This window comes from Mizuhopecten yessoensis, unplaced genomic scaffold, assembly GCF_002113885.1.
Source record: "Mizuhopecten yessoensis strain PY_sf001 unplaced genomic scaffold, ASM211388v2 scaffold6363, whole genome shotgun sequence".
Lineage (NCBI taxonomy): Eukaryota > Metazoa > Mollusca > Bivalvia > Pectinida > Pectinidae > Mizuhopecten > Mizuhopecten yessoensis.
Window position 1 is genome coordinate 591,534 of NW_018406512.1, and position 23,806 is coordinate 615,339.

At 36.9% G+C, this 23,806-nt stretch overlaps 1 protein-coding gene across 1 annotated transcript; it reads right to left on the minus strand.

Moving 5' to 3' along the window:
* Positions 1–7,169: 7,169 nt before the first annotated feature.
* On the minus strand, positions 7,170–23,632 carry LOC110452049. The gene is made up of 5 exons (XM_021500321.1): positions 23,547–23,632; positions 19,516–19,852; positions 15,964–16,123; positions 15,422–15,567; positions 7,170–12,497 (listed from the first exon to the last, which is right to left on the minus strand). Exons 1-5 carry the CDS (start codon positions 23,612–23,614, stop codon positions 12,129–12,131), a joined length of 1,080 nt encoding a protein of 359 aa, XP_021355996.1. The 5' UTR covers positions 23,615–23,632; the 3' UTR covers positions 7,170–12,128.
* Between the last annotated feature and the right edge of the window lie 174 nt (positions 23,633–23,806).

A 23,806-nucleotide genomic window follows, 5' to 3' on the forward strand; every position in this document is an offset into this window, starting at 1 on the left:
GTGATACTTGGCTCCCCATTGCTGTCCAAAACTTTTGCTGGTAAATCGTGCCCCTGAAAGAGAAATAAGTGGTGTCGAGTTTAAACTCCGACAACTGGGTATTTCTTCAGGGTTCTCTCTACGTTTAACATACCCCTTATGACCTTTGTCACTAGTGATGTATTGGCGAAGGGAGACACTACGTCCTGCGAGTTCATGGTGGTTTCCCAAATTCGTTGGTTTCTGGAAACTGGCCAGAAAGTTTTGGCATGCCTAAAAGAGCATCAAAAAGACGTTGAAGTCATAAAACAGCTAGTCTACACTAGAAATTAGGAGATACAATACAGTAAATCAGCCGTTATAGACCATGCTAACACACATAACCACATCATCGACTGGAACAGCTCGAAAGTGTGGAAAGGGAGGACAACTAGAAAATCAGGAAAATCAAAGAATCCATATAGGCTAGGCGGGAAGGAGATTCGATGGACAGCGACGAAGGGGGGCACCAGCTGAGTCATCTTTATCATTTCAAACTTGTTACACGTCCCCCTGACTGCCTGCAGTATTAGAGTGCAACAGTGCAAAAGCTAATTGTTGACAGCCGACTTCACTGATTCGGCACACCGTGGCTAAGTGATTTGTTGTCAGTGGTTCAGAGTCGAGTGACTTCACTGATTCGGCACACCGTGGCTAAGTGATTTGTTGTCAGTGGTTCAGAGTCGAGTGACTTCACTGATTCGGCACACCGTGGCTAAGTGATTTGTTGTCAGTGGTTCAGAGTCGAGTGACTTCACTGATTCGGCACACCGTGGCTAAGTGATTTGTTGTCAGTGGTTCAGAGTCGAGTGACTTCACTGATTCGGCACACCGTGGCTAAGTGATTTGTTGTCAGTGGTTCAGAGTCGAGTGACTTCACTGATTCGGCACACCGTGGCTAAGTGATTTGTTGTCAGTGGTTCAGAGTCGAGTGACTTCACTGATTCGGCACACCGTGGCTAAGTGATTTGTTGTCAGTGGTTTAGAGTCGAGTGACTTCACTGATTCGGCACACCGTGGCTAAGGGATTTGTTGTCAGTGGTTTAGAGTCGAGACACCGGTCATTTGCTTGGCAAAGAAAACAGACGTTTCCGACAGCTCGCAAAATAAGTTTTCGATCCCTGTTTATGTTCAAAATAAAGTTTGTCTTTATTATTCACACCAAACTGATGAATCTTATGCTGAAAACAGAATACAATCTTTGTAATTCCCCGATATAACGAGATTAACCACCATTACAGTTTAAGTTTATCACCAATAAGATCGGTGTCTCAGGAGAATGCAAATGCAATCAAACCTTTATAAATATGTGCTTTATTTCTGCGTATTTATAGTGTTTGCATTACATTGGGGATGGTTTAGAGACTATGGACGACTTGAAACATTGGTTAGAGGGCCTTTGCAACAAGCCAACATCTTTCTCAACTCCCTGGGGAGCATACAGCCGGTGCTGCCATTTCGGCGCCAACAGCTAGCATTCAACAATTCTAGCGCTGCCCAACCACGTATTCATTTACAGCTGAGTACACTGAAACCAGCGGAGTAAAGTAGCTTGCTCATACAACACAGTGCCGTGACGTGACTCGAACCCGCAACCCTTCGGCTACGAGCCCGACGTCCTACCACTAAACTATCGTGCCTCCATAAACTCAGACTGTGCCAACATAAGCTTAAATCAAGAGATCAACAAACCCGCCTAAAGAACGGAGATTAAAACAGTGGCACATTGGCCTATCTATTAAACTGCCATTAGAACTGAGGACAACAAAGTTATTTCTGTATGTTGCAACTGCTGGTATTTGCCTTCAATATACCATGCTATGACAATTAGCACCAGCATAATGAATATTTACGGCACAGGATATTGTTTTTGAAAGTAATTCTACTGATTCGCTACTAAAGTGCCTATACTAAGCATCATGATCTTCTCAGTAGACATCAAGTACATTACATGTGAGCATCACGTGAGGATCCTAATCTGTTTCCTGCATCGTGTGAAGTACATCTTATTCCAAGCATCACGTGTGTGGATCCTAGTTTGTTTCTCAAAGCATTGAGCAATATCATCAGTCAGCGCATCATGAATGTCCTGTTTTGAATATTTCTCAAGTCCTGTTCTTAATTATATGTGAACAGTTGAAGGGAATATGAATTTACCTTAAATGAACAAACTTTTGTTAACATGCCAGTATGAACTCAAATTGGTAGCGAGCTTCTGGTTAAATAAAGGTGCTATATTAAAAGCTAGATTTGTCAAGCAAAGAGTGTAAATTAGAGTTGAGACACCGGCCACTGACACTCTTTCCTTGACAAACAGACGATTTCGAAAGGTCGAACAATAAGTTTTCAATTCCTGTTTGTGTTAATTCCAAAGTGATGAATCCCATTCCAATTATAAGGTGTTTTATTGTTTCTGAAATTTGGTTCAATAGGTATATTGACATTCCTCATATAATCAATATATTTCTAGATAAGCTTCTGTAACGATCAGTTCACGCGTTATTCCTTTGCCTCTTGACAATGTTCTCACGTTATTCGAAGCAGGAGAAGCTTTAAAATGACACTGATCGCAATGCGTTCACAGCCCTATGATTGCAAGTTTTCTCCCGAGAGTTTAGACCTATATAGGACTTGCAACAGAATTGTTATTATAATAAAAAGGTGATCACTGGTCTAGACACAATCTTTATAAACAACACTTAAAACAGTCTGTGTAATGAAATTAGTATTTTATTTGAAGCATATTGAGACATGAATGATAACACGATATACATGAACATAGCATCACAGTGTATTCCCTTCTCTAAAACATGGATTTCGTACAAGTCAGACAATTATAGGGGAAGAAAACGTTACAATACAAGAACAATGAATATCAACATTGAGTTGGTGATATTACCAACCATAGGGAGCTACTGCGGATTAGTGACAGAGGAAATCCTAGTATACGGGTCATACATCTAATTGAATTATAAGTACTTAAATATATATATACGTGATAGTGTAACAACTGTAACTAAAGGCACTTCATGTGATGCTTTCCCATACATATCAATTATTTGATGATATATTTAGGTAATAATGTATTCGTTGATATATCAACTCAAATGAAGATTAATAATCTGAGAAAACATAAAACTAGTGATAAAATGAGGTGTAAGATGGAATGTATACTTTACATTGTAATCTACACTATCAGTCTACATGTGACACTACCAAACTGACCATGTGACACTACCAAACTGATCATGTGACACTACCAAACTGATCATGTGCCACTGTCAAACTGATCATGTGATATCCAAAGAGAAGCACTATCAAACAGAAAACGTGACCTTTCAAACAGATCATGTGATACAAATAGATCATAAACTGATCATGTGATATCCAAAATGAAGCACGTTCAAACAGAAAATGTGACCTATCCAACAATTGTATTTCAATATTAAACAAGACGTGATAATATCAAACAGATCATGTGACACAAAATATCATTGATACAAACAAATCATGTGATACAAACAAATCATGTGATACAAACAGATCATGTGATACAAACAAATCATGTGACACATACAGATCATGTGACACTATTCAAACAAGTAACGTTATCAAACAAATATTCGTCAGACGAAATATTCTAGGTTTGAAATCTTGATGAAAACTGCATCTCTTTGTTTCAATATCTGGGCCCGCTTTTAATGAGAAAGGTTTATGAATACGGACCCTGTTCTTGCTTCATGTTTTGACAATGAAAAAATGGTATTGAAATTTAGCGACGTTATATAATAATATTGATGCAATTTTTTTCAAATTTGAATACATTTCTTTAATTATGAAAATTATCGAACAACTGAAATGAAAGCAGACAATCTTTCCACTTTGAACAAAGAGCATTGAACAATCTCATCGAAGTTAATACACCACACATTAATTGCACCAGTGCAATGCAATATGGGTATGCAGAGTGAGTACAATCACATTGTAACTGTGTTTACAGTACTTCTGCTATCGCGCATTGATCGCCATACACAGGTGACACTAGTTTGTTCGTCCTTTTCCCCTCGTTATAGTTAATCATACGGCATGGCCATTACTTAATTCCTTCAGTGCCCTCAACAGACGCTAACAGTCATTAGTGATCGAGACTTTCCAAGATGTCTTTCTCATTACATGAATAACGTTTCTCACACAGCTTACAATTCGCAAAATAACTTGTTCCGAAACCCTGTAATTTAGGACATTTAAATTATGTAAGCACGAAAATAGTTCGACCATTTTGCATTGTTCTCAAATCTGTTAACATTCCGTTTATACCTGACCTTACAGCAACATGGAGTGGTTATTTTGGTGAACGGTTTATACAGCATATGACTACGAGTTATATATCACACGACTACGGATTATATATCACATGACTACAAATGGATATTAAAAACACATCTAGCATTGCACACTCTAGAAGTCTAGATACTGAATGATGACTGAAGTCTCAGTATAATCTTGTGATCACGAACACAAGGGTACACAGACATATAAGAGATACAAATTTCCGTGATCACAGTAAGAATGTGATTCTCTAAATAGTTTGTTAATGACCATAGATCTAAACGTAACTAATTTGTTGAAAAATGTTCTCAAAAGTTATAAATATCAGTAGCATTTTTTCTATTGTCTAAAGAGAATAAAAGATGTATAACATCACAGTACATGAATTTTTATTTTTAAATCTCAGTATGTCATTGATGAAAATGAAAATATTAATTTGGCTCTGAAAAATAAAAAACCATGAGCCAGACATCAGTGTTTGTGCTTTCAGAGCTTCACTGATACACCAGTGGAGCCTCATTACTTCAGCCCTACTACTAGAGGACCACAACATCAAACTCCAAAAACTGTGAATCACTTAACCTGTATTTACACATATATCACACAGTATTACATGTACCTTCATATAACCATGTAACATCCCAACACTATATATACAGTATATACATGTACATATTCTGTTAATTTTAAAAGTACATCACTATCGGATGTTTGGGCAGTTCAGTTGAAGAGAGCTTTCTTTTGTACTAGGTATCAAATTTAAGCAAAGTCAACAGTGAGAGAGAAAATTGTGTATTAATCCACATACAATGTTATTCAAAATGTTTTATCAAGAACACAATAACATATTCCTATGACTGCAACAACAATTGATTATTTCATAAGGTCGGTTTTCCACAATGAAAACACAACTAATTCAATTAGAACTGGAAGTACATATCTTTTACATAATAAGATTAGTAATCTAGGTAAACATGTTGGCCTATACACTTTCGACAGGGCTTTCATTTGACACATTTTGTAATTTCAGAACTCAAACTGATTTTTTCCTGGATTTTGGAGAGTCCAAATGTATGTTAACTCATTCACCCCTGAGGACACCTTTGAACTCTTCCAATTCAAAGGTTTGAATAGTTCATTATGAAATTTCAGGGGTGAATGAGTTAAAGAGATCTGTCCTTCAAAACCGATTAGTTAAATCTCATTTCCGGGAGTCAAAAGAACACTCTCAAGAAGGGTCTACTGAAAGCCCTCTTTTGACTTCAGAATACTGGAAAATTTGAACATACCAGAGATTTTATTCTGAGATTGAAATCCATATTCAATGTCCCTCTTTTTCTCATGTTGATATTATACCACAAATTGACAAAATTTAAAAATCTGATTATTTTAAATCTCCTTATTTTTGTTTGAATTCAAAAGGACTTTACAAGGAGACTTATTTTTAGTTTACCAATAGTTATTTCATAAATGTTTGTTATATATTTAAAAAATACAGTCTTTTAAATCATGGAATCAGGTTTTCACACATACAATTTGTATATATATTTTACAGGTCTACTTCGTGTTCCATACACACAAAAATAAAGGACAAGGAAATTCGTTCTAAAGACTGCGTATTTCATACAGTCATTACCACTTTTCCATAGACTTTGAGCTCATAACACTCATCAATATTGGAATTTTTCATCTTTATATAAGTTTCATATCAATCTGGCAGTTTTTTGTTTTTAATCTGTATTTAATTGTCAAAAATATCTATTTTGTCTTTTCATGCAAAGAATTTGTCAATAATAATATAAAAATACGCTAGAAAAAATCGGACGGATTTTCTTTGCATAATTAAGCAGGTATATCTGTGTCATAGTTACTGATATGATGCAACAATATAAAAGAAGGTGTAGGCCTATACATACTGTCTGGTACGTATACATCAGAAGTACGTAAAACTGTACAGAGCCTATCGCTAGCGTGTAATCAAATGTATAGCAAGATGCTTATAATTATCAATAAGCTGACCTATTACAGTAGACGGTTCATCATGTTGAGATGTATGTGCCTTATATTACATACCTAGTGAATCTTACTAACAAGAGACATCACCACTTTTATTTCATATCTGGTAAAGCTTACTCTAGTACAAGAGACCAATGGGCCTTAACGATCACCTGAGTTATGTAAATCTTCAAAGTATCAAACTGTCATCTCATGGTTATAATTTCAATCAAGTTTATAATATTTCCAATTGAAAATGAACAAAATACACCCAAAAGTATCAATTTCTTATACAAACTGTAGTAAACTAAACCCCCTGCAAAGGGGCAAAAGTAGAGCCTGGGGGTCATGAAAGACCCCTCCATCTATGAAGATTATTTGTTTCCAGCATATCTGAATCTGGAGAAGAGTTCCAAGATGGCCAACGCCCAAACTGTCATAGAATCAAACTGTCATTTCGAAGTTATAATGTCTCTCAAGTTTCAATGATTTCCAATTGGAAATGAACCAAATATAACCAAAAGTATCATTTTTCTATATTACTATAGTAAACTTTACCCCATCCCCACGAGATAAAGCGCTGTAAGACCCTTCTATCTATGTAGATTACTTGTTTCCAGCATATCTTGGTCAGGATAAGATTTTTTAATTTAAGCCAATTTGACCCCTTTTAGCCCAGCCCCTCAGCCCTTTAGGACGGGCCTTGGCTCAAACTGTCAAAGTATCAAACCGTCCTTTCATAGTTTTAATGTTTGTCAAGTTTGAATAATTTCCAATTGAAATTGAACCAAATATACCCAAAAGTATCATTTTCCTATATAAACTATAGTAAACTTCGCCCCCTCCCCAGGGGCAAACATGGAGTCTGGGGGTCATGAAATTCACAATTTTGATAAAGCACCTAAAGACCCTTCCTTCTTTGACAAATATTGGTTTCCAGCCTATTTCAGTCTGGAGAAGATGACTGTTGAAATTTCTGGCTATATGACCCCATTTTGGCTCCGCCCCTCAGACCCTGGGGATGAAACAGGGTTAGAAATGTCAAAGTATCAAACTGTCATCTCAAGGTTATAATGTAAATCAAGTTTTAATGTTCCCTAAAGTTGCATTTTCCTATAATTTCACCCCCTCCCCAGTGGCAAACGTGAAGCTCGAGGGTCATGAAATTCACAATTTTGATAAAGTACTTCAAGACCCTTCCACCAATGAAGAGTATTGGTTTCCAGCATATTTGGGTCTGGAGAAGAAGATTTAAAAAATTTAAGCCAATTTGACCACTTTTAGCCCCACCCCTCAGAGCCCCTGGGGGTGGGAACCATTCAATTCACAATTTTGGTGCAAATTTGACCAAAGAAGGTTCCTGCTAAATTTTATTGAAATCGAATCAGCGGTTTCTGAGAAGAAGTAAAAAATGTGAATTGTTTCCGGACGCACGACGGACAAAAGGCGATTAGAATAGGTCACTTGAGACTTCGTCTCAGGCATCCTAAAAATAGCCAATCTTATTGAAAATGCAAGTTTAGTTATACCATGTCACGCAATATAAAGTTTCAAATACATATCATGTACACTGTACTTGCAAGTGTGATATACAAAAAGTTGAGCATCTTTATAAAGGTAACAGATCTTGATCTTCAATGTCATTGAAAGGGCAGAATAGACAGTGATACTAACATAAACTATGTACATAATTACAGAATCACACAATAATAATATTAATCTCTTACATTACTATATACATACAAACATATGCATTGCATGTTTCTTTAAAGCCACATCAACATTTGTATACCACATTTGTACATGTATGTGATTCAGATACCAAAAAAGATCTAAAAGATATCTAAAATATTGCTTTCCTCTAATTAGTGGAGTGATGGTTTCTATATACAGTGGGAATACACACAATCAGGCGTGAAGCTTGAGGCTATAGTACCCTAAACATACAAATGGTGTAATAAAAAAACACGGAAAGAAAAAACTCACTTCTGTTCAAATCTTTGTATGAATCTGTTATACAGATTTGTTATCTAAATACACCTTTAAATTGTTATAATGAGATTTGTTATTTTAACAATCGTCACTACTTCTTAAAATAACAAGTTGATAAAAACAACACAGGAAGGGGAAGTACATTATAACCTTATCCAACAATCATTAGTTACATAAAGTATGTTTACCCGCGGTCAAAAGTTACACATTTCACCTACGGTCAAAAGTTCCACATTTCCACATAACCTATATAAGATACCCTCTATTATTACTCATTACGTAACACAGTAATATAATTCTAATTAGCCTACCTTTACTAGTGTTTAGCTAGAAATAAGTTAAACAATTCAATTTCAATTAATCATGAACAATCATTGTGTCGTTTAGATTGATTAGTTTTGTACTTTGCACCGGTTTATTCATACCAATCACCAAGAACAAAGGAGCAGTTCATGACTGTGTGAATCTCAGACAGAACCAGGACACCTCCTAGTTCACAACTGTGTGAATCTCAGACAGAACCAGGACACCTCCTAGTTCACGACTGTGTGAATCTCAGACAGAACAAGGACACCTCCTAATTCACGACTGTGTGAATCTCAGACAGGACCAGGACACCCCCTAGTTCACGACTGTGTGAATCTCAGACAGAACCAGGACACCTCCTAATTCACGACTGTGTGAATCTCAGACAGATCCAGGACACCTCCTAGTTCACGACTGTGTGAATCTCAGACAGAACCAGGACACCCCCTAGTTCACGACTGTGTAAATCTCAGACAGAACCAGGACACCTCCTAATTCACGACTGTGTGAATCTCAGACAGAACCAGGGCACCTCCTAGTTCACGACTGTGTGAATCTCAGACAGAACAAGGACACCTCCTAGTTCACGACTGTGTGAATCTCAGACAGGACCAGGACACCTCCTAGTTCACGACTGTGTGAATCTCAGACAGAACCAGGGCACCTCCTATCTATCTATGGCATTGATAAGACTAGAACAACAAATATTTCATAATATTACATGGCACTTAAGTTACAAAAAAAACGACTTCAACAAGTTATACATCATACAAGCATTGTGAAGTTTACATTATATATTCCTTAATTTTAAATCATTCACCCCTGGAATTTTATAATGAACTATTCCAACCTTTGAATTGGAAGAGTTCAAATGAGTCTTCTGGGGTGAATGAGTTAAATACACTCCCTGAAGCTAACATTATGAAGTTTGCATTATATATTCCTTATTCTTCAATACACTCCCTGAAGCTTATTAGGTTCTGATTATCATCAATAAAGTACTATTGTCAGTAAGATAGAAAACATTACGATTCTTTTACTGCATCAAAGGCTTCTAAACGTTCCAGTATAAATATCACCTGTGATATTTCAGTACATCCAGTCATTAGCTCTTGTTACTAGGGACAAATTTACTTCAGCAAAATATGAAATATGTCGCTTTAATAATGGTTATAATTGATGTAGATTTTTTGAAGACATTTTTCCAAGGTACGATTTAAACATTGTAATTATATATATTGTATATCTTTGTCAAATATTTTACACAAAGTGTTCATTTTGTCAGATCTACGTACTATATACAGCAGCGACCATTTCTAGTATGCAGTGGATAAAATAAAAACATCTTATTGAGGACTTGGAGCTACCAAGGAACGAATCATTTGATCAAAGGCCATCCAGTACATTACAATGTTTATAGCTTTCAATCTGTACCATGGAATAATTAGTTTTCAGGCATTGTTTTTTTTAAAGAAAATAACATTATATTTATTATTATTTACACTATTTAACTTTTTCTCAGTAACATAAAAATATCAAATGGAGAATAGCAGCAGCACCTGTGATTATTAGATTATAGTAATGGTCACCACATTAATTACGTTGACCAGTAATACATAAAACACTTTAAACACCGATTCAATAATCGCTATCCTTATTATACAGTAAATATATCAAATGAAAATATTGAAAAATATCATTTACATCGAAATTGCAGTTGAAGACCTCTGAAACAATACCTACGATCACAAATCTAGATCTGTACGCTTACACTGATAAATCGGCAGTAAAATCTCAAATCTAATAGTCCTTGTTTAATAGTCATCTTGCTTACTGCCAACCTTTCCATGCTCCCTTCTTTCCTTTTTTCTGAATTAACTATTTTTTATGTCAGCTACATTGATGACCAAATCCCTTTATAACACTGATGGCCACAATTTTTCACTTTACTGGAACACCGGGAAATTTCAAATGACTAAAGTTTTGACCTTCTTTATCCTTAGAATAAAATTTCACGACTTTAAAAAGTTACTTCCAAAGAAAAGTATGTTAGAAATATAATATTATGATAAATATTTACATATACGATCCAAAACTTGTGGAGCTGGAATTCTTGCCAATTGCAAATGGCTTTGTATCCAACATTTCAATGCATAAAAAATCAGTTGGGTCAAGCCTTCACAGGTTGAATAGGGCGAGATATAGTGAAACAAATGTGCTCTAGGATGACCCTTCCATTGGCCCATTGACAAAGCGCTATCCGAAAAAGAATCATACATCTCATTTATATTGAATTTCATGGCAGTGCTAATATTACGGTAGGATGCAATGAATGATATCCGCCAATCATCAAATTGTGGTACAGGGGTATATATTTATTAACAAAAATAAGTATTTAACAAGAATTATTATCTTTGGATAGATTATAGATTTTTGTAAGAAATTTCAAATTGAAATTTTAGAAATAATGAATTATATCTTTCCCTTGGCAACCAAATATTATAAAAATGTACATACCTGGTATATTAAAAACACAGCAAAGGGAGATAATCTGCTATCTGTGGGTTTATTTTAAGGAACATATATCGGCAAACCCCAATGGGAATGTTGTATACAATCATTTCAGGTTGATACATCATTGCACAACATTGTTATATGAATGTGAATAAATATATATATAAAACATGAGATCCCATCACACTAAGACATTACCACACACTTCCTAAAATGTTCCCCATGTGTCTTCCTTCTAGCTCACCCCCAGGGTTATCCTTAGGGTTGTTTTATCACAAATTACCAGTGTTATCCTTAGGGTGTTTTATCACAAATTACCATAACACTTACTACTCCAAATAAAACAGGAAAGCACATATCTGTCATACACAACAAAAACTTTATAATATTCCCTAATTTTAACAATTTCTTTTTTTAAATGGCTATCTGTGTGTCAGACAACACTGAGGAAGAAAGCCTGCACAGTACGCAACACAAATCTTTATATTAACAAATAAACACTATAGCTAAAATATTATTATATCAGATGCTTGCATTGAATACAGGTCTTCTGGAATATGTACAGTTAAGTGTACATGTATTACCTTGTACTTTAAGGTTTAAGATTAGGAGAAGAATAAGTATCAAAGAGTCTCTAGCTTGCACTTTCAAATGAAAACAGTATTGGACCGGAATCTGAATACAATTATTTCTACCTTGTGTTTTTGTAAATGTTATTAGGACAAAAAAAAAATCTTGTACTTTGGTTGGAGTATTTGGGATAAGAGTTTCAGTAACTTGTACTTTGGTTGGAGTATTTGGGATAAGAGTTTTAGTAACCTTGTACTTTGGTTGGAGTGTTTGGGATAAGAGTTTTAGTAACCTTGAACTTTGTTTGGAGTGTTTGGGACAATAGACTCCACCTTGAACTCTACTTCAGTAGTCACTCCAGCAAGTCTAGGGGTTAAGGACGAGTGTACCAAAGGACACCCAGTCTAGGAAAGCAGCATCTGTACATCCTCATCATCGTCCGGCACTCTGTCTGCCGAAAGCCTGGTGTAGGACAGGGTAAGTCGGTTGTTCTGTTTGGCCTGCCTCTTCACCCTCATGATCACTATGACGACGAGCAGGGCCAGCAGTATGGCCACTGCTGCGCTTGCAATCACACCTCCAACAAACAGCCAGTTAGTCTTCTTTGGGGACGGAGTACCAGGTGGATGGTGGTTGGTACTGTTGATTGGTAACACAGAACAGGCACTGTTCATATCTTCTTTTTTTGGCTCATCATACGTCTGGTCTGGCTTCACACAATAATCTCCCTTACAACAGCACACTTCACGCGTGTTGTTAGCACCTGTCGTGTACTGTTAAAATACAAATAAATACGAATGTTTCATCATACTGAATTACATGAAATGTTTGTTGTGTATAAACATTCAGGATGTTCGTGGTTGCTATTGAACCACGAATTTGAATGATACACGTGTCTACTGTTTGTTAATATGGGATATCCACGTAAGTTTGTACCACGAAACGATCTAAATCCAGGCTTCAAACCAGAAATGAAATTACCCCCGAACATTTCGTGTTATACAGTATCAAGGATACAAAAGTGTAAGTAGCTTATGTACAAGGTTTTATTTGACATAGCCATACTTCATGATACCTAGGTGATATATAAGCGTCTTAAAATAAAAATGTAATTGAAAGTGTTGGTAAGAAGGAAATGGCCAATCTACTTCACCTCTACCATTATACCTTACATACAGTTATACCATACTGCTTCGTGGCCAATCTTCTTCACCTCTACCATTATACCTTAAATACCTCTATCATTATACCTCACACACAGTTATAACATACTGCTTCATGGCCAATCTACATCACCTCTACCATTATACCTTAAATACCTCTATCATTATACCTCACATACAGTTATAACATACTGCTTCGTTGCCAATCTACTTCACCTCTACCATTATACCTTAAATACAGTTATAACATACTGCTTTGTGGCCAATCTACTTCACCTCTATCATTATACCTTACATACAGTTATAACATACTGCTCCGTGGCCAATCTACTTCACCTCTACCATTATACCTCACATACAGTTATAACATACTGCTTCGTGGCCAATCTATTTCACCTCTATCATTATACCTCACATACAGTTATAACATACTGCTTCGTGGCCAATCTACTTCACCTCTATCATTATACCTCACATACAGTTATAACATACTGCTTCGTGGCCAATCTACTTCACCTCTACCATTATACCTTACATACAGTTATAACATACTGCTTCGTGGCCAATCTACTTCACCTCTACCATTATACCTCACATACAGTTATAACATACTGCTTCGTGGCCAATCTACTTCACCTCTACCATTATACCTCACATACAGTTATAACATACTGCTTCGTGGCCAATCTACTTCACCTCTACCATTATACCTCACATACAGTTATAACATACTGCTTCGTGGCCAATCTACTTCACCTCTACCATTATACCTCACATACAGTTATAACATACTGCTTCGTGGCCAATCTACTTCACCTCTACCATTATACCTCACATACAGTTATAACATACTGCTTCGTGGCCAATCTACTTCACCTCTACCATTATACCTCACATACAGTTATAACATACTGCTTCGTGGCCAATCTACTTCACCTCTACCATTATACCTCACATACAGTTATAACATACTGCTTCGTGGCCAATCTACTTCACCTCTACCATTATACCTCACATACAGTTATAACATACTGCTTCGTGGCCAATCTACTTCACCTCTACCATTATACCTCACATACAGTTATAACATACTGCTTCGTGGCCAATCTACTTCACCTCTACCATTATACCTCACATACAGTTATAACATACTGCTTCGTGGCCAATCTACTTCACCTCTACCATTATACCTCACATACAGTTATAACATACTGCTTCGTGGCCAATCTACTTCACCTCTACCATTATACCTCACATACAGTTATAACATACTGCTTCGTGGCCAATCTACTTCACCTCTACCATTATACCTCACATACAGTTATAACATACTGCTTCGTGGCCAATCTACTTCGCCTCTATCATTATACCTTACATACAGTTATAACATACTGCTTCGTGGCCAATGTACTTCGCCTCTACCATTATACCTTACATACAGTTATAACATACTGCTTCGTGGCCAATGTACTTCGCCTCTACCATTATACCTTACATACAGTTATAACATACTGCTCCGTGGCCAATCTACTTCACCTCTACCATTATACCTTAAATACAGTTATAACATACTGCTTCGTGGCCAATCTCCTTCACCTCTACCATTATACCTTACATACAGTTATAACATACTGCTTCGTGACCAATCTACTTCGCCTCTACCATTATACCTTACATACAGTTATAACATACTGCTACGTGGCCAATCTACTTCACCTCTACCATTATACCTTAAATACAGTTATAACATACTGCTTCGTGGCCAATCTCCTTCACCTCTACCATTATACCTTACATACAGTTATAACATACTGCTACGTGGCCAATCTACTTCACCTCTACCATTATACCCTACATACAGTTATAACATACTGCTTCGTGGCCAATCTCCTTCACCTCTACCATTATACCTTACATACAGTTATAACATACTGCTTCGTGGCCAATCTACTTCACCTCTACCATTATACCTCACATAGTTATAACATACTGCAAAGCATCAATTTGTGAAGTGGGTCTAATTTGTCACCATTCTGCATGTCATATATTTCCATGATACACAGGTGCAGTGGAATTTTTTTTTTTCATTCGTAAAAATTGACGAAAAACAAAACACTAAAAATTATTATATATCCTGCTGAATAGGATTTTTTTATTTCCACAAATCTGAAATATTGAACAAATTAAAAAGTTAAATCTGCAGGTTGAGTCAGGAATTCCTTATTTTTCTAGTCGATCATGATTTTATTGTGTATACATTTTGAGAGTCATGTGTGGTACCACTATCTCTGAGATGTGGTTATTGACATTTTTAACACCATCGCTGTAATTATGTGACGGTGTATTGTATAAATCATTTTTACAGGCTGACTTTGACTCTCTGTTGTGGTTAACTTACGTTTTTACAAACTGGTTCTGACTGTGTGATGTTGTATTTGTTGATATTTTTGACACCATCGCTGTAATTATGTGACAGTGTATTGTATAAATCATTTTTACAGGCTGACTTTGACTCTCTGTTGTGGTTAACTTACGTTTTTACAGACTGGTTCCGACTCGTTGATGTTGGCACACTTGTTTTCAATGTCACAGTTATACATCTGAGACATGATGCCACTCTTCAGGTACAGCGTATCCTTTACACACCTCATGTCTTCAGTGTGGCACGCTGTCTTACAGCCTGAAAGTATAAATCAGTCAAGGATGGATTCATTAGTAAAGGGTCTGGTCTATTTTTTTTCTTTACTGCAGTCCTTCTCTCTGAGTCGCTGAGATTTGAAGCATCTCTTGAGCAAAACACACGATTTGTTTGTCGTAAACACTGCTGTCATGTGTCCCAGTTTACCCAATAAACATTGCTCATTAACTTTGTTCAAATAGTATAAGAAATAACTTATGTATTAATGTTCTCAATACATCTCCGTCCTCGGGTGACATAACGACTCTCAGGTGGTCAAATCGTCATGTCACCCCATAATGAGGGCATCAATTGTATAATAATCAATGACCTCTATAAGTTAAGTTCTTTGTAAATATCTATGTTGCTATATTGATAAACTACAACATAGGCTCTGACCTCGTAACTTCATGTCACTGCCCTCCATGGTCAGTTGGTAGCAGTGGGAGTTGTTGGAGGTAGGGGTTGCCACAGGGGTCGACACAGGGAGCTGTACCAGGCTGTTACAGTTATTGCCCTCACAACACAACAGTAACACATCACTGCCATTGATAGTAGCCTGAAAATTAACATTTAAAATTTTAGAGTTGAAAATGTTTAACTTTTTATTCAAATATAAAAAAATTAAGGAAATATTCTAATTTCCATGTTGTAAATTGGCCTTAATTGAAAAAATCCACCAAATTATCAAAGCATTTTGATTCAATTAGCTAATTTTTGTTTTTGAAAACTACATCAAATAAAAAAATCAAGCTTTGTAAAATATTTCAGACTTTAAAAAAACATTAATAGTTTTTAATATCAGAATTTCATTACCCGGTAATTCCATTATTTAAGGATTAACTTGAATATATTTTTCATGTTATGGAGATTATAACACAAAAAAACGGAGTGTACTCTAAATAAACCGCGAAGTGGTTTATGATGAGAGTACACTCCGGTTTTTTGTGTTATAGCTCCATAACATGAAAAATATATTCAAGTTAATCCTGATAATTTAATCTACTATACACAATCCCTGTGGAAATCCACTTTTATTGATGGACTCTTTTCTCTTAGAAATTATTGCGCCGCTGTATCACTCAATCAAAAGCGACGTTACAAATGGCGACGTCATTTTCTTACGTTATGGGATGATAACATAAATGTTTAAGCCAATGGAAATGCTTGTTACAAGCAAGATTAAATTAAACAAGGGTAACAACAAGGGATAACAACAAGGGTTACAACAAGGGGTTACAACAAGGGGTAACAACAAGGGGTAACAACAAGGGATAACAACAAGGGGTAATAACAAGGGGTTACAACAGGGGGTTACAACAAGGGGTTACAACAAGGGGTTACAACAAGGGTAACAACAAGGGGTTACAACAAGGGTAATAACAAGGGGTTACAACAAGGGATAACAACAAGGGGTTACAACAAGGGTTACAACAAGGGGTTACAACAAGGGGTTACCACAAGGGTAACAACAAGGGGTTACAACAAGGGTAATAACAAGGGGTTACAACAAGGGATAACAACAAGGGTAACAACAAGGGTAACAACAAGGGATAACAACAAGGGGTTACAACAAGGGTTACAACAAGGGGTTACAACAAGGGGTAACAACAAGGGTAACAACAAGGGGTAACAACAAGGGTAACAACAAGGGGTAACAACAAGGGGTTACAACAAGGGGTTACAACAAGGGTAACAACAAGGGTAACAACAAGGGGTTACAACAAGGGGTAACATCAAGGGTAACAACAAGGGGTAACATCAAGGGTAACAACAAGGGTAACAACAAGGGGTTACAACAAGGGGTAACAACAAAGGGTTACAACAAGGGGTTACAACAAGGGTAACAACAAGGGTAACAACAAGGGGTAACAACAAGGGGTAACATCAAGGGTAACAACAAGGGTAACAACAAGGGATAACAACAAGGGGTTACAACAAGGGGTTACAACAAGGGGTTACAACAAGGGGTAACATCAAGGGTAACAACAAGGGTAACAACAAGGGATAACAACAAGGAGTTAAAACAAGGGGTTACAACAAGGGTAACAAAAAGGGTAACAACAAGGACTAACAACAAGAGGTTACAACAAGGGGTTAGAACAAGGGTAACAAAAAGGGTAACAACAAGGGGGTACAACAAGGGTAAAAACAAAGGGTTACAACAAGGAGATTCAACAAGGGGTAACACCAAGGGGTTACAACATGGGTAACAACAAGGGTTACAACAAGGGATAACAAGAAGGAGTTAAAACAAGGGTAACAACAGGGGTAACAACAAGGGGTTACGACAAGGGATAACAACAAGGAGTAAAAACAAGGGGTTACAACAAGGGTAACAACAAAGGGTTACAACAAGGGGATTCAACAAGGGGTAACAACAAGGGTAACAATAAGGGGTAACAACAAGGGTAACAACAAGGGGTTACAACAAGGGTAACAACAAGGGGTTACAACAAGGGGTTACAACAAGGGTAACAACAAGGGTAACAACAAGGGGTTACAACAAGGGTAACAACAAAGGGTTACAACAAGGGGATTCAACAAGGGGTAACAACAAGGGTAACAATAAGGGGTAACAACAAGGGTAACAACAAGGGGTTACAACAAGGGTAACAACAAGGGTAACAACAAGGGGTTACAACAAGGGTAATAACAAGGGGTTACAACAAGGGATAACAACAAGGGGTTACAACAAGGGGTAACAACAAGGGGTTACAACATGGGTAACAACAAGGGTAACAACAAGGGGTTACAACAAGGGATAACAACAAGGGTAACAACAAGGGATTACAACAAGGGGAAACAACAAGGGATAACAACAAGGGTAACAACAAGGAGTAACAACAAGGGGTTACAACAAGGGGTTACAACAAGGGTAACAAAAAGGGTAACAACAAGGGATAACAACAAGGGGTTACAACAAGGGGGAACAACAAGGGGTTACAACATGGGTAACAACAAGGGGAACAACAAGGGGTTACAACAAGGGATAACAACAAGGGTAACAACAAGGAGTAACAACAAGGGGTTACAACAAGGGGTTACAACAAGGGTAACAACAAGGGGAACAACAAGGGGTTACAACAAGGGATAACAACAAGGGTAACAACAAGGGTAACAACAAGGGATAACAACAAGGGATAACAACAAGGGTAACAACAAGGGGTAACAACAAGGGGTTACAACAAGGGATAACAACAAGGGGTAACAACAAGGGGTTACAACAAGGGTAACAACAAGGGTAACAACAAGGGGTAACAACAAGGGATAACAACAAGGGTTACAACAAGGGTAACAACAAGGGGTAACAACAAGGGGTAACAACAAGGGGTAACAACAAGGGGAAACAACAAGAGGTTACAACAAGGGGTTACAACAAGGGTAACAACAAGGGGTAACATCAAGGGTAACAACAAGGGTAACAACACGGGGTAATAACAAGGGGTTACAACAAGGGGAACAACAAGGGGTAACAACAAGGGGTTACAACAAGGGGTTACAACAAGGGGTAACAACAAGGGTAACAACAAGGGTAACAACAAGGGGTAATAACAAGGGGTTACAACAAGGGGTTACAACAAGGGGTTACAACAAGGGGTAATAACAAGGGGTTACAACAAGGGGTAATAACAAGGGGTAATAACAAGGGGTAACAACAAGGGTAACAACAAGGGTAACATCAAGGGTCACAACAAGGGGTTACAACAAGGGGTAATAACAAGGGGTAACAACAAGGGGTAACAAAAAGGGATTACAACAAGGGGTAATAACAGCTGTGGGAACTGTATACATGTAGCTCAAGGTCTGATCAATTTTATTTTCATTTTGAAATTATGTTCTTTATAACATTAAGGTCCCAATGTAAGCAATACAGCAATCACTGCACTATTTTAACATTGGGTAGCTTGAGTCTGCACACAACGGACTGCTGTAGTAGAAACATCTTACCCGCACACTTTTATTTAGCGTCCTGTTATCACAGACTCCATCAAAATCACACGATCGCCAGGTATCCACCAAAGTCCCCATGATGTTTTGATGATAACGTAGTGTTGTATCATTGGTGTATGTTAGGCATCGCATGACTGTTGTACTTGGAGCGGGTGTCGTTGTGTTTCCTGTGGTATTATTCACTGTGTCCTCCGTGATGTTTGTCGAACTGGACATCATGTAAGCAGGGTGGGATTGCCCAGTTAAACATGACTGATTCGTGCCTAGAGATGTGTCTGAGTTATGCCAGCAGTAGACATCCCCCGTAGCTTTGGGTTTGTCAGTTACACTGTCACTGTAAATCAATCAAAAAAGAACAATCATGGACAGAACTCAATGAGCCCAAACATACAATCTTCTAAGAAAATTGCTTGGGCTTTTTATACATGTATAACATATTTCCAAGCATATCTTGAATATGATGGGGCGACAGATAAATAAATAGGAATTTTGAAAACATAAATAGACAAATAAATCAATACAAGCGTATTTGTAAAAGTTAACATGAATGATGTTATACATATTCCCTTAAATTGTTCCTACCCGGTATTCTTACACGAAATTGCCATATTATGGACAATATCCCTTGCCTTTTTCGACATCTCAAAACAATTTAAATATGGCACTATGACTATATTCATGTATTTTGTAATACATGTATGCATGAATTTATTCTTTCACATTTTCAATACATCTGTCAAAAACTTATTTGCACAAATAAAATAATTTGCATCTATTCGTTACATTTTGCTAATATTATATTGGCACTGTTAAGGGCCAGAGAGGCCTGAGTATGATCATTTCTTTTCTTTATCAAAATTGAGATTTAATCAGTGTTCCAAAAAATGGCACTCTATTTTCGCTAACCAGGCCCCCCCCCCCCCCCCCCCCCCCCCCCCCCCCCCCNAAAACGTTGCCATACAGTGCTATAATAAATATAAGATATTTTGAGTGGTAGATGTTAACAATTATATCAGAATATAAGAATGAAGGTAAATGAATTCTAGCTACATATTTAATTTCTAACTATATCAATTATGTTTCTGATTTATTCTGAAATTTAGATATGACCAAACTTAAACATTTGTACAACTTCTTGACACGGCAACATGGAAGAAATGCGAAAAGTCTTTTTTGACACTTTAGAGAAAACAAATAATCTGAAATAAAATAGATTGTCAACATTCCTTAGGACATTCTTAACCGGGAAGGGAAGTGACAAAATTCAGGATAGGCTTTGAATTGTGACTAAACCTTATGATACCTTTTTAAAGATGATAGCTGTTTTGTGTTAATAAATTATTTCTGTGAATAAAATTCCCATCCAAGAGTCACTCTGAAGTACCATCCTACTGAAACGTCAACCTGGACATGGTAGCATGCAAAAATATGACACTTTACCTGGTAACATTATTCTGACAACCAGAGTAGTGGCATGGCCTTAAGGGAGACAACGCCAAACAAAGTAAAACAGTAGGGACACATTGTAGGACAAAAAAGAGGATAGAGATCTCAAGTGTTACAAAAGGTACAGATCAATGGTGGTCTACCAGTATTCCTTAAAGATAAACCCTAGCTACAAAGTAACATTAGCCCTTTCACCACTGTAGACCATAATGGACTCATCCAGATCAATACATGGTAGAGTCTACTAAAGTTACATAGGGGTGAAAGGGTTAAGATAAACCCTAGCTACATTAGGATAAACTCTTATAGCTACATTAGACCTTCATTAGTCGCCTCAAATATTCATATTAAGTAGGGAAACAGTATTTAGGTTTATTCTTTCCCAGTAATGTATATATATTCAAAAATTTCAAATAGCTATAGTTATACCAAATAATATTTTAAGAGACTTTAATAATAACATTCATTGATAATCTGTATATATATGGAAATACATTGAATATTCTAAAAGAAATGGTGCAAAAATTGATAAATCTTCCAGCATCAGGTCAAAAAAATTCAAGCAAAATCCTGATATTTATATCTCCTACTTTCAAGGCATTAATTATATGGAGTCTACTGGAACCCCAAATGTTGACCGATTCGCCTGTTATGTGTAAGAAACGCTTTGAGAATGTTTATCGTATCATATCCAGCACTTCCCCAGACATGTGGTTTGAGCTTGGAGGTGGATATAAAGTTGGCATTCATGTAACGGAGTGATGATTTTGTTTTCGTATCCTGTAGTAATTTGTTGATACAGAACTGCAAATCAGTGCACGTAACAGTTTTCTTCAACGAGGCTTTTGTCGAGGGGTCATTTGGAACGTCCCATGTGCACGTAAGGTCATAGAACACCAAAATACTGTATGGCGAGACAAACCAGCTATGAGAGGAGCTTTCCTTAGTTGCAAATTGACGGATCACTATCTGATATAACGTCGAGGACTGGTCTGCCATTACAGATCGTAAGGTGCACACTATTCTTTGATGTAGTAAAGCCTCAAGGAGGAGACCACCTGACAGAAGATATACTGCTGCGTCTGTTGTTCTCTCTGGGAGATATTGTATGTGTTTTAACATCTTCTTGACAGATTTTGAATATCTTTGGTTTTGAGTCTAATAACGTCTAGGCCGTGCAGCAGTCTTGGAATAACGTAGCAGTTCATCATATGTACGGTGACTGATGGGTTTAAACCATTTAAAGCATTAAATCCGGACCCCATGAGAGCAAACATCGTACATCTGGCTGTTTGAATCCTGTCATCTACTTTATCAGTACCAAATTTTGAATAATTGTCCCTAGTGATACCAAGATGTGTGACCGTTTTTGATTCCGGAATTACTCATTCGTTGATAGTGCAGACAAGGTCTGTGGAGCTTGCAATTGTGTTCAAAGCCAATATGTTGGATTTTGTTTCACTGATTTGGTTGCGCTGTTTATTAGCATATAGTTCTTGTACATGTAACATCTCCTGTAGTTTTTCTGGATTATTTGAAGCAAGACACTCATCATCTGCTGTGGTTGGGGTTCCTAAATATATATTTCCGATGCGTATACCCGTTCCATGCTTTTCCAACAAGAGATTTATGGCTTTATAGGTTGTTGGCGACCATATTCTGCCTTGACGTACACCCTGAAATTCTCTGATCAGTCTAGAAATTTCGCCTTTCCAGCTGATTTGAGATGTAAGACTGCTGTACCATCCCTTCATAAAGAGCCATTGATTGGCCAACATTCCGGACTAGTACACTTTCCGTTCGAAGCAAGTCCTGTCAAACAACATCAAAGGCCTTCCGGGCATCGAGGAAGGCTAAATTTAGAGTTTGGCCAGTATCTTAAGCTTCCACCATCAGTGCTGTTATGATCTTAAGGAGACTCCTTTAGTGAAGCCGGTTTGTAATTTTGACTGTTAATGCTCAAAATGAGATCTTCTGTATATCTAAGATGACATTTCTCAGCTACTTTCCCGATCATACTGGAGATGGTGATCTTCCTATAAGCATTCGGGTCATGTAGATGTTTGCCATTCTTTTTGTAGAGTGGGTTAACCTTTCCAGTTTTACTTAGTCTGAACTAACTAACATTAGTCAATTTGATACTATTTATCATGTTGAATAAGATCATTTAATATCAATAAATAAATAAATTTGGTAAATAGAATTTGATTCTCACACTGGCATATGACAGTGTGCACTTACGGAAAAAAAATGACACTCAAAAAAACAGGATTTCAAAAAATACTTTGATTGGTCATGGTCTTATGACGAATTGAAAACTGTCAAGGAAAAACATTGCCAACTATCAAATCGAAAGCAATCGTTTAAGAAAAGTGTTATCTCAACTTATTGGAAGGTGAACATCTTAAAAAGTAAGTACAAAACGTGAAGGAAAGTTTTAGGTCAACAAAGTATGTATTGCGGGGGGGGGGGGGGGGGGGAATTATGATTGTTTAGCTGATTTAGCCTGAAATGGATCTGTAATGACAACTAGGCCTGTGAAGTCTCTGTAACCGAAAAAATGGATTTGCCTTGATACATACCTAAAAGCACAACCTAAATGTATTAATAAGATCAAAATGACTTGACGGTAAACAGAACGTTCTGCCATTTCTTCCGTTTTCAGGTTTATGTCGCTTATATCATTATCAAGAATTTTTGTTAGTAATTTTCGTATTCATTATTCATTCTTCTTATTACGAACGTAACTTTTGTGAATAATTTTGTAATAAACGTTTATCTGCATTGATTGCGAATAATGACTTAAAGGGAATGGGCCTAAATGTTTGTTATATTTATGTTT